This window comes from Lepisma saccharinum, chromosome 9 (assembly GCF_977018435.1).
Source record: "Lepisma saccharinum chromosome 9, izLepSacc3.1, whole genome shotgun sequence".
NCBI lineage: Eukaryota > Metazoa > Arthropoda > Insecta > Zygentoma > Lepismatidae > Lepisma > Lepisma saccharinum.
Genome location: NC_139237.1, coordinates 65,615,388 through 65,629,837, shown reverse-complemented (window position 1 = coordinate 65,629,837; position 14,450 = coordinate 65,615,388). Strand labels below are relative to the sequence as shown.

The 14,450-nt window shown below is 35.8% G+C and overlaps 1 protein-coding gene across 1 annotated transcript in view; it reads right to left on the bottom strand.

Moving 5' to 3' along the window:
• Nucleotides 1-14,450, bottom strand: part of dpy (fibrillin-like protein dumpy) — a 474,963-nt gene that overhangs the window by 92,458 nt on the left and 368,055 nt on the right. The window contains exons 128-138 of the mRNA XM_083128311.1: nt 14,076-14,390; nt 12,947-13,273; nt 12,427-12,724; nt 11,762-11,877; nt 10,351-10,554; nt 7,901-8,233; nt 6,562-6,876; nt 5,734-6,069; nt 4,181-4,492; nt 2,671-2,976; nt 1,726-2,046 (exon numbers count right to left, since the gene is read on the bottom strand). Of these exons, the coding sequence (XP_082984437.1) occupies nt 1,726-2,046; nt 2,671-2,976; nt 4,181-4,492; nt 5,734-6,069; nt 6,562-6,876; nt 7,901-8,233; nt 10,351-10,554; nt 11,762-11,877; nt 12,427-12,724; nt 12,947-13,273; nt 14,076-14,390 (3,183 nt within the window). The remainder of the gene's footprint in view (nt 1-1,725; nt 2,047-2,670; nt 2,977-4,180; nt 4,493-5,733; nt 6,070-6,561; nt 6,877-7,900; nt 8,234-10,350; nt 10,555-11,761; nt 11,878-12,426; nt 12,725-12,946; nt 13,274-14,075; nt 14,391-14,450) is intronic.

Below are 14,450 nucleotides of genomic sequence, written 5' to 3'. Positions count from 1 at the left end.
TTATGGTAAACTTTGAAATTCCCTAAAATATGTCAACTGGTTAATATATATAGTGTGAGTATGCCCTTATCAGGTTAGTGTTCCATTATAAATATGCAGAATCACAAATTTTTTGTTTGAAATTTAAGTTTTTCTTAATGTATAGTGCAAATGAAAAATCCTATTTCCAACTCATATGGAGGTGCTAGAACACATCACACCTGTTTCAAAAGGTTCAAAACCATCTCTAAAACAAGGTTCTTGAATGTCTTCAATCATCTGACCAACACTTTTCTGCACTTTATGGTAATTGACATTTTTTTTTTAAAAAAAAAAAAAATGTGTCAGCATTAAAGCTTATGTGCACCCTTAACATGATGCAATCCATAAATGTCAACAACAGAATAAATCCAAAGCTCTCATAAAAAAAACAAGAAAAAAATGTTAAGAGATCATATAATTCTGAAATGATAATTCCTTAGTTCTGCATTTTCTTGTACCATTTCTACATAAGATGGGTAGTTGATCTTTGTTGTAGTGTCGTTCATGAACCAGTTAATCATATTACAGCAACTTCGGTAATTTTATATGAAATATTTTCGGAGGATAAGTTCTTAAAAATGAACTGCTTTATATATAATCGATATCCAACTATTATTATAAGCAAAATAAATGGTGCCTGTTGATTTAGCACACACAGGAGGTGTACTAAGTAGAATTTTCAGTGAAAAATGCAGGCTCGACCAGGACTCAAACCTCGGTCTCTATGGCACAGAATGCCAATGACCTGGATTAGAGTTTTGGTTGAGCCTGAATTTTTTTGCTGATATTTCTACATAGTATATTTCCTGTGTGTGCCAAATCGTAAAAATCGTAAGGTAATATACAACTCTACACTGGGAGAAACTTGACACTGTCAATGTCAGCAGTGTTTCAAAGGCAACAGATCCTGTTATGGTAGCACTGGAAGAGACAACTCCACACATACAAAACAACAACAGCAAAAAAAAATCAGGGAACGCCACGGCTGGCTCGGTAGCTCAGTATGCTAGAAACCCAGGTTCAGGTCCTGGTCAAGCTGAAATTTCTACAGAATAAATGGTGTCTGACAATATGAATTCAGCGCACGATGAAAATGTGCACTTTTCCATGGATATAAGAAATTATTCACTTGAGCATTGAAAACATATGTACTAACTTTATGGGGAAAAGAACTATGTTAAATAGGGGGAACAACAAGAACAAAGCAAAGGAAATCATGGTAAAGTGATCCGTAATAGCAGTCAAATTTGTACAAGATGACATTTAATGGAGATTCCAGTACCTCCTTGGAAATGAGCACTTGTAAAAGAGCTCTATGTGTTAACACAAGTTCTTACTGCTTTGATTTTCTTTGCATCATTCTTGGTAGAAATTGTTTATATTACTATTACTGTCTTCTCTTTCATATAGATAGTATTTTCCAAGTAAATTATCTAGCTTCTTCCATTGTCATCACATGTACACTATCCTCAAAGTGCTGACCGACAGCCTGAACACAACTTGTAAGTGCTGCAAGCTATGTGCCCATTCAAAACACATAAATCTTTGCTAAGTAAAACTCTCAAAATCTTTCAGAACTCACCCACATTAAAAATCAAAATTCGAACACACATGTTGCGATGCTGTAAAATATTTCTGAAAAATAAACTAATGCTTCAGAAATTCTTTTTTAAAAAAAGTGATAATACTTTTAAAGGTGCTTACTTTGCTGTATTGCGCATTGTCTGAACGGATCACCAGTGTAGCCAACTGAGCAGAGGCAAGTTGGCGTGTGACTCACAACACGACACTCAGCATTGGCTCCGCATATTCCAGGGCAAGGATCGGCGCATTTTTGATTGATGCAAGCCAGATGACTTGCACATTCGCTATTGCTCACACACTCCGGCCGACAGTTCGGAGGCGAGCTCTTGAAACCAGGGAGACAAGAGCAAGCAGGACTGTCGCCAACGACCTGACATTGAGCATTTGAACCACACGGAGAAGGCTGACAAGGGTTCTTAGGTGGAGCAGGGGGAGTATCCGCTGAAGGAAAAGATAGGCATGCATATTATAAATACCATGCAGTGTAACACACGGGAAGAAGGTGAAAATGCACAACACACACAAACATGCTTACATGCTAATAATAATAACATATAGATATGCACAGGCACAAGTAGGGAAAGATCACAAGACACATACACATAAAAACAGTGAGCGAAAGTGAGTAAAACAAGGAAAAAACATAACATATATAAACTTGTAGTAACATAGACAAATGAAGTCATGCAAAACAATATATAATGTGCATTCATGAGATCATTTTATATATTAAGGTACCATGCTGGTTTGATAAACACAAACAAAAATATAAGAAAGAATATGGAAAGATGAAATTATATAGTAAATATCATATATACACATTGAAATGTCCTTGTGTCAAAATTAAACAATAGTTTTGTACCTTAAGGACAAAGGAATATAGAAAAACACAGATTATATACATTAAGAATAAGAAACATATTACATGCAAACACACACAAAAAGTAAACAAACATAACAAATATGAAACATGCACAAGACGTAAAGATATGAAACTCAAGAATTTACACTTATATATAAGGAAATATGTACTTTTAGGAAAAATAGAAAGGAAAATATCCTTACGTATAGGCATGCATCTGATGAAGGGATCGCCTGTAAAGCGAGGAGGACAACTACAAATTGGATTGTGGTTGATAACTTCGCATCGAGCTCCGATACCACAAGCTCCAAGGCACGGATTTCTGCATTTCTGGTTGGAACAGGCTTCGTTCTGACGGCATTCAGAGTTTACAACACATTCTGGCCTACAAGTTGGGGGACTTCCAATGTATCCTGGCACACATGAACACACAGCTTGGCCGTTAACCTCTCGGCATTGGCTGTTGGGTCCGCAAGGAGACGGGTTGCATGGTTGAGTGACAACAGGGGCTGTGAAGTAATTATATTTCCCAGTAAGTGTCATCACAAGAAGAAAAGTAAATGTTACTAAGGTATGGAAAATTGTTCAGCTTTGATATTTCTGTTAACTGAGAGCTATTTTATCATTAGTGGTTTTCACAATTACAGGAATTTTGATAATTTAATATTTCACTTCTTGTTAAATTTCAAGGTTCATTTCTTGATGACACAATTGAAAGGGGCAATAGTTTTTCGCTGTACAGTTTTGGATGTACCATGCTTTAGGAAATTCAACATATGGCTGGCTATATTTAGAAATTTGTTTCATCAGGGTTGGGTATAATATTGTAATGGGCCATGTATTTGTTACTACAGTTGGAATATTATATTTAGATGATGTGGGGGAAGAGCTACAACACACATCTTGGATTTGCTTCAGTGTGTTGAAAATAATTTTAGAAATTTACTTCTGACTTAATGATTTTCCCATGAAGAAGGTAAGAAAAAATTTAGCATTACTTTTCTACCACTTCAGATTAATTCTGATGATGTGGTTCAATGATGATTAGATGGAAGAAACATCTACGTATGTTCAGATTGGAGCTCAAACCCAGAACCTTTCATGATGAGTCCGTGAGATGAGCACTCTCAACCAGCAAGGCAGTTCTGTTTGCCATGGTGGAAAAACTACGGATCTCATTCTACACTATCAAAACTGGAAATGTTTGGTGGTCAATTGTTCATATAATGATCTTGAAATAAAATAACATGTTACACATAAAAGTGTCGAAAAAGACCAGATAGCATGTTTAAGATTTGACTTAGAAATCAATTGAATTCATATGAAGCACCAGATGAATCATTGCTGTATGGTACACGGACATCCAAGCTGGAGGATACTGTGGAATAAAATGTGTGTGTTTAAAACTTATATAGTTTTCTGATGTTTGGAAACATTAGTTTTGCATTCGTTGTGATAGATAGTAGGGGGACATTTGAACCCTCAACCCCTAAATATAGCCATACTCAAACAATAGAAGAACAACAGACTAGTTTAAAATGTTTTTAAAATTTCAGAAAGGATATATTAAGAATGCTTAAAAATTAATAAAGCATGTCCTGTGTTTAAAACATCATCATGAGAAATTTTGCTCTGTCAATCTGTGCAAAAAACTGATTACCTTGGAATTAATTTAAAAATAACTATTCATTATGTACGAAAGGGGCTGCTTACTTGGGGCAGGTCTACAGCTGACGAATGGACTTCCCGAGTACCCTTGGGGACAGCTGCACATAGGAATGTGATTCACAACGTCGCAAACTGCACCCTGGCCACAGGTGCCTGGGCAAGGATCCACACATTTGTTTCTAATGCATGCCCTGTCTCTGGCACAGTCACTGCTCATGACACACTCTGGACGACAACCCCTGTATGGATCTCCTGAATATTCTGGCAAGCATGTGCATGTCCCGTCTCTACACTGTGCGTTTGGTCCACATGGGGATGGGTTACAAGGGTTGTATGATGCCTCCACAGGGGCAGGTGCTGTAAATCAAATATTTCATGTTCACATTCTGTGAAATCTGCAGTGACTTTAAATCCTATCATTTACTTTGAAATCTAACTTTTGTTATTTGTATTTAGCAACAGAATTCTGGAACATTTCACATAACAACAATCTAATTAAAGAAGCTGGATTCATATATGAAGAGAAGTCAGAAAAGAATTCCTTGATAACTATCATGGAGATTATGCCTGTAGCTGAATATGCCATGTAGTTTTCAATTTTATCACTAGGTGGCAGAATCTTATTAATCTTCAGACTATGTGTATTACTGATATAGGTTGTATATGAACGACAATTATGCTGTGCAATTCATAAAAGAAGTTTGTGAACAGCACTTATTGAAAGTCATTGTTGGGTTGTAGGTGAATATAGCACTGAGGATACCATATCTGTAGAAAAATGCCATGAATTCAATGACGGCTTAGTAGGTGAAATCGAACATATATACAGTGTATTGTTTTGATGAAGTGACTGAATAAATAAAGCAATTATAATGAAAAAGATGATACATGCATTGAGATATATTTGTGTGTGCATGTTTCTTTGTTTATTTATTTATCAAAATTTGGGATGGGTGCATCAGCACCTTAGGCTATTTGCACCCATCTCAAGATGCGAGGAGTAATCTTCTTAGCTAAAAACCCATGCCTAATGTTAAAATCAGGGTTGTAAATCTCCCCGAAAGATAAAAGTGCAACACTGTATAGGAGTCTGCACAAAATTTGTGCATGCATGTGTTTATATCAGTTGATGTTTTGCAACTTGATTATATTAAGGCACTTGCACAGCTTAATGCTCTCACCTTTTGTGTGACTTAGTTTGATCCTGGTAAAAGATTTGATCAGTATGCTGACAATTGAGGAATATTTGAATAAAAATAGAATCCAATACAGAAAGGTGTATGTAGAAGTGGAGAAATAAAACTGATGTGTTAATCACAGAACATCAAATGAAAATCTCCAGGTCTGTTTTACAAGGATTTCCTTCTGGCTTCACCTCGAATATGATATTTCAAGAACTGAAGTATTTAATCTTCATAATGAAAGTATAGAAATAATTGACTGGTCTATTTCCATGTTAAGTTCCAGCAGTAGAAGACAAATCTGAGAAACAGGAATGCTGTACCAGAATAATTATTAAAAAATATTGGTCAGAAATTAGCCTGTTACTGAAACATCACTGACATTATTTTCTTGTAGCAATATGAAATTAAGCTTACGTTCTGGTGGTTTGGGGTAGCAATTGCTGAATGGATCCCCAGTGTAACCTTCCGGGCATGTGCATATTGGTGTATGGTTCAGCACGGTACATCGAGCACCAGCACCACACGATCCTGGGCAGGGGTCTTGACATTTCTCTCTTATGCAAGCTCTGTTGCTGGGACACTCTGAACTGATGACACACTCGGGACGACAGTTGGGAGGGCTTCCAATGTAGCCAGGTTGACAAGAACAAGATGGGGATCCACCTATATCCCTGCACTGTGAGTATGGCCCACATGGAGAGGGAGCACAGGGGTCCCTCTGTACAGGAGCTACTGGTTCTGGAGGCGGTGCTAAGAAAGAAAACAGTGTTTCAAACATATTGTTTGTGTCACCGATTGCAGTCATTCTTCACAAAGAAACTTGTACTGCCCTTGCAAAAAATGAACTTTATTCATGGATATTTCCTGTAGTTTTTCAGTGAACAATCATAAAAATTTGAGGTAGGCTTTTAAAATATTCTCAGTAATAAAATAAAAAAGTAGGTTATGATTATTAAGGTCAAAATTTGCTACAAAAGTACAAAGAATTTTATGAAGCTGCAGTGTAGCCAGCTATCATTTCTTTATACCTACAATTCTCTTCATGCAGCACTAGATCTTTGTGTCTGTGAAATATGAATAACCTACTTCAACTATGCCATGCTAATGCAAATTGTTTCTATGTAAATTAATGTTCTTGGCCACATAAAATAAAACAATGCTAATTCAGGACAAGATTTTTGCAGAAGTTACTTTGTTCATTGGAAGAAAATAATAGGAAAAAATAATGAAATTGATTCTTACGTGGAATCTCATAACAGCGGGTGAAAGGATCACCAGTGTATCTCTGACGGCAACTACAAATTGGGCTATGGTTTATCACTTCACAACGGGCATTCTGCCCACAGGTGCCTGGACATGGGTCGCTGCATTTTTGATTTACACAAGCTCTGTTCTGTGCACATTCTGAACTCACAACGCACTCAGGCCTGCAGCCTGGTGGGCTTCCTACGTAGTTCGGTAGACAAGAGCAAACGGCTTGGCCATTCACTTCTCGACACTGACTATTGGGGCCACAGGGGGATGGATTGCAAGGATTTGTTGGTTCTTGCTGTACGGCTACAGTCAGAAAAAACAAACATTTAGATAAAAAAAAACGTGCAGGGTAAAAAGAATAAAACATGCAAAAGAAACATACAATCTAGAAACAGAAAATGACACAAACAAACAAACAAAAAGAGAAGAAAAGTGATTAACATAAAACATGCACATAACACATAACAGAAGGGCAGCAAGACAATAAGGAAATACATTCACAGTTCAGATGCATATACAAGAGAACGTTTAAGAATCAGTTAAGAGTAAGAGATTATTGAAGTTACATCTCAAATATATCGACGTACAGATTTCATTAACAGTCTTCAAAAATGGGATAATTGGTGACCAGAAACTAAAAGTTATTTACTGAGAGAAATTTTTAAATGAGTAAGTTCATTTTGTATGTTATTAATTTTATCTATCAACAAATGAGAGTAATGATTAGGAAAGATTTCATAAATCATGTATATAAACTGAAAATAACCATCTAATTTTATGTACATGTATGTACCAAAAATGTAATCCCTTTCTCTCTATATATGTATATATTCTACTTTTCATCTAACTCTTTCTACTTTTTTTCAAGAACAGTTTACTCTTCAATAGACATTCGATTCAGATAAATATAATTGAAGTTAAGAAGGCAAATACATTTTAGAATTATCCTCTTTTCCGTTTTGAATCAAATTTAATGGGTATGCTCTCCATTTTTAAATTCTATTACTGCAGAAAAATTATAGTATAATATAGTAATGTAAATGCAATATTATATATATTGAGATAAAAAATTACAGGATTTTTTAAAAGATTACAACTAAGTTAATGATATTATCTTAATATGCAGAAATGACGTACATTAGGTAGATTATTGTAGTATGACATTAATTGAGTTAATTATCAAATAAAATCTGTAGTGTGATATATATTGAGATGTCATAACCATCTACTAATTTACAATTCTGAGGATATTTCATTCATTTTAAAGCACAAAACAAACAAAGAAAGTAAAGGTTAAGAATGTAAGAAGTAGAGAGAGAGATCTTACGTGCAGGAGGTTCAGGGCTGCAGTATCGGAATGGATCTCCAGTAAAACCAGGGCGACAAGTACACGAAGGCAAGTGATTCACAACTTGGCAGTCTGCGCTCTGACCGCAAGTGCCTGGACAAGGATCCTGACACTTGTTTCGGATGCAGGCCCTAGTCGAAGCACAGTCAGAATTCAGAACACATTCTGGTCGACAACCTTCGTAAGGATTTCCCATGTAATCAGGGAGACAGGTGCATGAACCAGCCCCATTCTGTTCCCTACAGACTGCGTTAGCACCACAAGGGGATGGTACACAAGGGTTGGGCCTCTCCTGTGGTCTCGGTGGCTCTTCTGAAAGGGAGGATTGGCTTTTTTCAATTTTTTTCAAATCAAAATCCACTTTCATGTCTATTTCCCTTTCTTTAGCCAATGTGGTTTACAAAGCAGACCAAAAAATTAGTGCAATTGCTCCAAAAATACTGCAAATATAATGTGATGAAAGCTGCTTCGTTCTTTATCTTCACCAAAGCGTACACCATGCAATACAATCCCTATTGCTGTTGATTTCTGAAGGCATTTTAAACTCATGTTTGCTTTCGTGTAAGCAATCTGGAAACATTGCTCTTCTTGTATTTTGGAATTAATGAATTTCTAATCAATATTTGACTATGTTACCTTCTGTGTATTATATATATTCTGTTAAACTGAATTAGAAATCATGATATTTCAAATGTAAGAAGATGAGTTCTCTAATGGGCATTGTGTAGTTAATGCACTGGCTTCTTCCATTTTTCAAACCAGCATCTGCTACTTTGTTTTGTTCCACAGGCTTCGCAATTGTTCTATGATTTTTTAATTTTAAAAATCATGCATGCTCTTGCAGAATCAAGTATCTGTGTGATATCTACTATGTAACTCAATTTAATGTTTACCTTTCGTAATTGAATGTTGTCAAATAACATATTTTCTTCTATTTACTTGCAGTTCATCAAAGGAAGTTCAAGAACATTAAATCTGTTTGTGCAAGAAATCATGAAATTAAATTTGTTGCCCTTCCTTACTTCATGTTTACCTTAAGCCTAGGTTGTATTCAAAACACACTTCTTACAGAAGTAATACATATTTTTGTTTTGAAATCCTGCTTGTTCATTTAAATTCTTACATTTGTTGATCGATCATGATACACTGGAACATAGCCAAATAAATGTAATCACAACTTTAAACTAAATTGTCTCAGGAGTGTAAAATGCCTTCATATTATTGTTTATCTTTGTTAAGCTTCTCTACTTTTGCTCAACTCTCCTACTATACAGATCACCTTCATTAATAATAAATAATAAAACAAAATCAGTAATCAAAAACACACCGACTCAAAACTTCATTTTGTATTCACAGTTCCAACACCATATTTATTCCATCCGACCATCGTTTTTAGTTAAATATGTTAGATATTACTTATGTCCACTGTTTCATTAGGAAAAAAATATCCCTATGAAACATTAGCAGAAGTTCAAATACCGTGAACGCCATGATACAATTCTCTATGCAATCTCTAAAAAAAACATGTACACCTGGAAATGAATGATGATAAAGTCTGTCCCTTAATTTTGACAGACTTTATTAATCATTCAAATTCCAAAGTAATTTATTAATGCAATGCAGTGCTTCCAAAATTTTATAAATGCTCAAAATTCATCATTCGTATTAGAAAGATGTACTTTGAAGAATAACGTTTGTTCTAAATAGTGCAAAAAATGCTACGAAAGAAACTTAAATGCTTCTGATACACTACTACGCCCCACACACACACAAACACACACATTTAATAAATGCTTGGATATAATCCTTAAACAGCCCTTACATGATGCATAAAATTGATTAAAATGATGCCATTTCACCAAGATCAAGAGCATATCTCCATTAAGTAAGAGGTTGATTTCAGACAATTACCTCAATTTTCTTCAATTTCAGATGCATCAGATAAGGGATAATCAGTGATAAAAACATAACTGCTTTAATTGATGTAGTCACCAATTTTGTTATCTCTTAATTTTGCTACGCTTTCCATCACACAAGGAATTTGCAAATTGGATGTAACTTAAGCGGTATAATTTCTGTTTTGTTTTCATAAAGAGCAAAACCACGAAAAGTACATATTAGGATGAAAAACTGGAGTAGTTCAATGAGTTCGTAATGCTGAACCTAAAGTATAGTTGGTATCCAATTTTAATCATCCTAATATATCTTTGTTAGCAATTTTATTCGTGATGAAGACCTTGTATACCAGCAAAAATTCTGAAACCAAAGAGAAGCAGGTAATGGTACAAGGTACATACAATTTTTGAAAGTTGTAAAAAGCATTGTATAATTATTACAGAATTAGATTCTGTGTTAATTTTCATGCAATGCCACTAAATTCGCTTTTAACTTAAGAAAACAAGGATAAAACAATCTTGAATATATCTTACTCTGTTGAACACTACACTGTACAAATGGATCTCCTGTATACCCTGTTGAACAGGTGCAAGTTGGTGTATGACTAATGACACGACACTGTGCATTCGCACCACAAATTCCAGAGCAAGGATCTTTGCATTTCTGACTTATGCAAGCCAAACGGCTGTCACATTCGCTATTGCTAACGCATTCTGGTCGGCAGTTTGGAGGTGAGCCTCTGTATTCAGGTAAACAAGAGCAAGATGGACTCTCTCCGACAACACGGCACTGTGCATATGGCCCACATGGTGAAGGTTGACATGGGTTTTGTGGAGGTTTAGAAGGTTCCGCTACAATAAGAAGTAAAACAATGATCACCACATGTGCAATAGGTATATCTTCTTGAACGCAAAGAATTGCAACATATTGAAGAAAATAGAAAGTAATGTTCATAAAAAGGCTGATCTTTGATATAATTAAATAAAATCAAACATATCTGTATTCCACATGATTTTTTTGTAAACAAATACAATCCTTTTTATCAATTTATGTCGGTGAAACTGATTGTTCTAAAAAGGAGTGCACTAGTAATTTGTTTAAAAAATAATTATTACGGGTGCACAAACAGAGGTGCTATATAATCCCTTCATGTCAGCTTTTCCAGTTAAAGTGGGATCGTAATTAAAACTGACAAAATAAAAAATGCAGGAATGTAAACTGCATTGAATGCACAAAGATGATAAAATGTATGTAGAAAACACTTCAAAATTATTTTCAGATACCCCACAATAATTGAAACTGAATGCTCAACATGAAAAAGGTGAGGCAATATAAAAAAGCCATTAATATAGTATATATGACTGTGGATGCAATAGTACAACAAGACAAACTTATGCTTTGTTCTTAATTCCTGTTGCCAATTATCAAATAAAAAGAATGAATATTTGAACGTTGGCAACAAAATGAGATTAATTAAACTTTACTCTCATCATATGATATCAATAGCACAATTAATGTTATTAATATAAGTATAATGGAAGCCAGATATGTAATGTAAACTTAAGTATTTTCTTCCGCATATTAATCAAAGATGTTAATTTTCGACTTAGGAAGAAAAATGCGTAAAATATCAAAAACAATTTGAACTCTAAAATCAATGTGCAATCCACAGAACAACAACTTCACTCTTTTCTTTTATTACATTAAAAGAAGCATTGTTACTTAATAAGTATGTGCCCTTACTCATAACTTGGCATCTAATGAATGGGTCTCCAGTGTAACGAGGTGGACAGCTGCAGATCGGATTGTGATTCACGACTTCGCAACGAGCGCCTATGCCACAAGACCCAGGGCATGGGTTCCTACATTTCTGGTTAGAGCATGCTTCAGTTTGAGAACACTCAGAGTTCGTTACACACTCAGGCCTGCATGACGGAGGGCTACCAATGTATCCTGGAAGGCACGAGCATACTGCCTGACCGTTCACTTCACGGCACTGAGAGTTTGGACCACAAGGCGACGGGGAACAAGGTTGAGTTGTTACTGGAGCTGGATTCAAGAAAATGTGAATTGGATGTAATATATATCTACATCGGAATTTTTTATTATACCTTAAAATTCATAAAAAATAAACTTTCATAACTTTTCACCACATTAAAGGCTCTTTATAGAAATATCAGATCACTAAATTAATGGGAATTTTACCATTAAACCAATACAGTGATACATATGTATCAGTTCATCCTGATAGAGTAACAATCCATTCTATCTCTAATATAAATTATCCATTGCCGACTAATTAGGCAAGGCGTGGTAGCAAATTAATATATGCAATTGACACTTGCTTATTCACAAATCTCATTATTATGATGTTCTATTCATTTCAGTAAGATGTGTCACCATTCTCTTGAGGATGGCCACTAAAATTAATATAATCATAAAAAAACAGTTTTATGGGTAAGTGTGTGCATCATTTCAGTATAGTAATGAAGATGTAGCCAAAAATAGTATTAACGTACAATTCATTAATATTTCCCCTCTCTATCAGAAGAAAGTAGTATGTAAAAAATTAATAATCGTTCAAGTTGCCTGAAAACTCACCCTGGTAAGGGGAACAATACGCAAATGGGTTACCAGAAAACCTCTCTGGACAGCTACACATAGGGATATGGTTCACGACATCACATCGGGCATTCTGTCCGCATGTGCCAGGGCAAGGATCCACACATTTGTTTCTTATGCATGCTTTGTCACGAGGACAGTCATTACTCAAAACACATTCTGGTCGGCAACCTATGTACGGGTCTCCAGAATATTCTGGAAGACAAGTGCATATTCCATCATGGCATTGTGCATTTGATCCGCATGGCGAAGGATTGCAAGGATTTGTTTCTACTGGTTCTGGCGCTGAAACAAAAATTACAGTAGATAATAGTAGTGGTAAAAAAAAGTCTTGATAAAATAGGCATATGCTTTGAGTCAACAAAAATAAGGTTTTAAATATTGTATGTATTTGAAACTCTAATCAAATGATTATATTATTTTGTGATTATTGAAATTACGAATAATATGAAGAAGTTCAGTTTGAACTAGCATTGAACTTTTAATGAAGAAAGCTGATCATCTTACGTTCTGGTGGCTTAGGGTAGCAGTTGGTGAATGGATCTCCAATGTATCCCTCAGGGCAGGTGCACACCGGAGTGTGGTTCATAACTGTGCATCGTGCACCAGCACCACAAGATCCGGGACATGGATCCCTGCACTTCTCTCTCATGCAAGCTCTGTTCGTGGCACACTCCGAGTTAATGGTGCATTCTGGTCGGCAGTTTGGAGGGCTTCCAATGTAACCTGACTGGCAGGAGCATGAGGGAGAACCTCCTATATCCCTGCACTGCGAGAAGGGGCCACATGGTGATGGTGCGCAAGGGTTTACTTGGACAGGGGTTGGTTGAATTGCTGGTGGTGCTGGAAACAAAATTGTAATGAATTGTAGTTCCATAATTGTTTGATATTATTGGTTTCATTGATAAAATACTTATTAATTTTAATGTACTGTATGTTAGCTCTTACAAAATCCGTGGAAGTACTGAAGGATATTAGCAATATTTCTACAGAACAGATATTTGAAGATAAAAAAAATATACCATTCATTGATAACATGTGGTATTATTTGCTCATTATTCTATTGTTTATAATCGTATATAATAAAATTTTTAACTGAGGAGCTGACTCAAAAGAAACTACATATAGCAGCTTGCTCATGAATTGCAAATGTTCGTGTTAAAGCATAAACTGCTACCGTTTAGACAAAAGCAAAAATGTTTGCCTTATTTCTATATATGCACAGAGACCCATCGGCTAAGTGGGATCTAAAGCACTCCACTAGGAATCAAACCTGAGGACCCTTGACTATAAGGCAATAATATTACTGTCTTGGGTCCAGAATCAACGTTTAGTATTGTCTTGCATACTTTCTTTCGGAAATCAATGGAAAAAATCCATTTAGTATTGTCTTGCATACTTTCTTTCGGAAATCAATGGAAAAAATCCATTTAAAACGTTCAATGACCAAACATTTATATGAAATTAGTGGCCCTGTGTGTGTCAGCATGACTTTCTTCAGCTGCATATTTCTTGGGGAGTAGCATTCTAGACAATGGTTTTAGGTCAGCTTTTATCTCAATTTGTAACATGAAAATTTAAAACAATTTACACTCTTGTTAATCGTAGCATTCCTTGTAAAGAAGAAAACTCTTACGTGGTATAGAATAACATCGGCTGAATGGATCTCCTGTATATCCATGGCGACAGCTGCAGATTGGACTGTGGTTGATCACCTGACAATCTGCATTCAAACCACATGGTCCAGGGCACGGGTTATTGCATTTCTGATTCACACAAGCTCTGTTCTGAGGACATTCGGCACTCACGACACACTCTGGTCTGCAACCAGGGGGACTACCCACGTAAGTTGGCAAACATGAACATACGGCTTGTCCATTCACTTCTCGACACTGACTATTCGGTCCGCAAGGGGATGGGCTGCATGGATTTGTAGGTTCAGACACAACAGCTAAAACCAAAAACCAAATTTCAGGAAAGTGCTTAAATATTGATAAGGAAATATGATTAG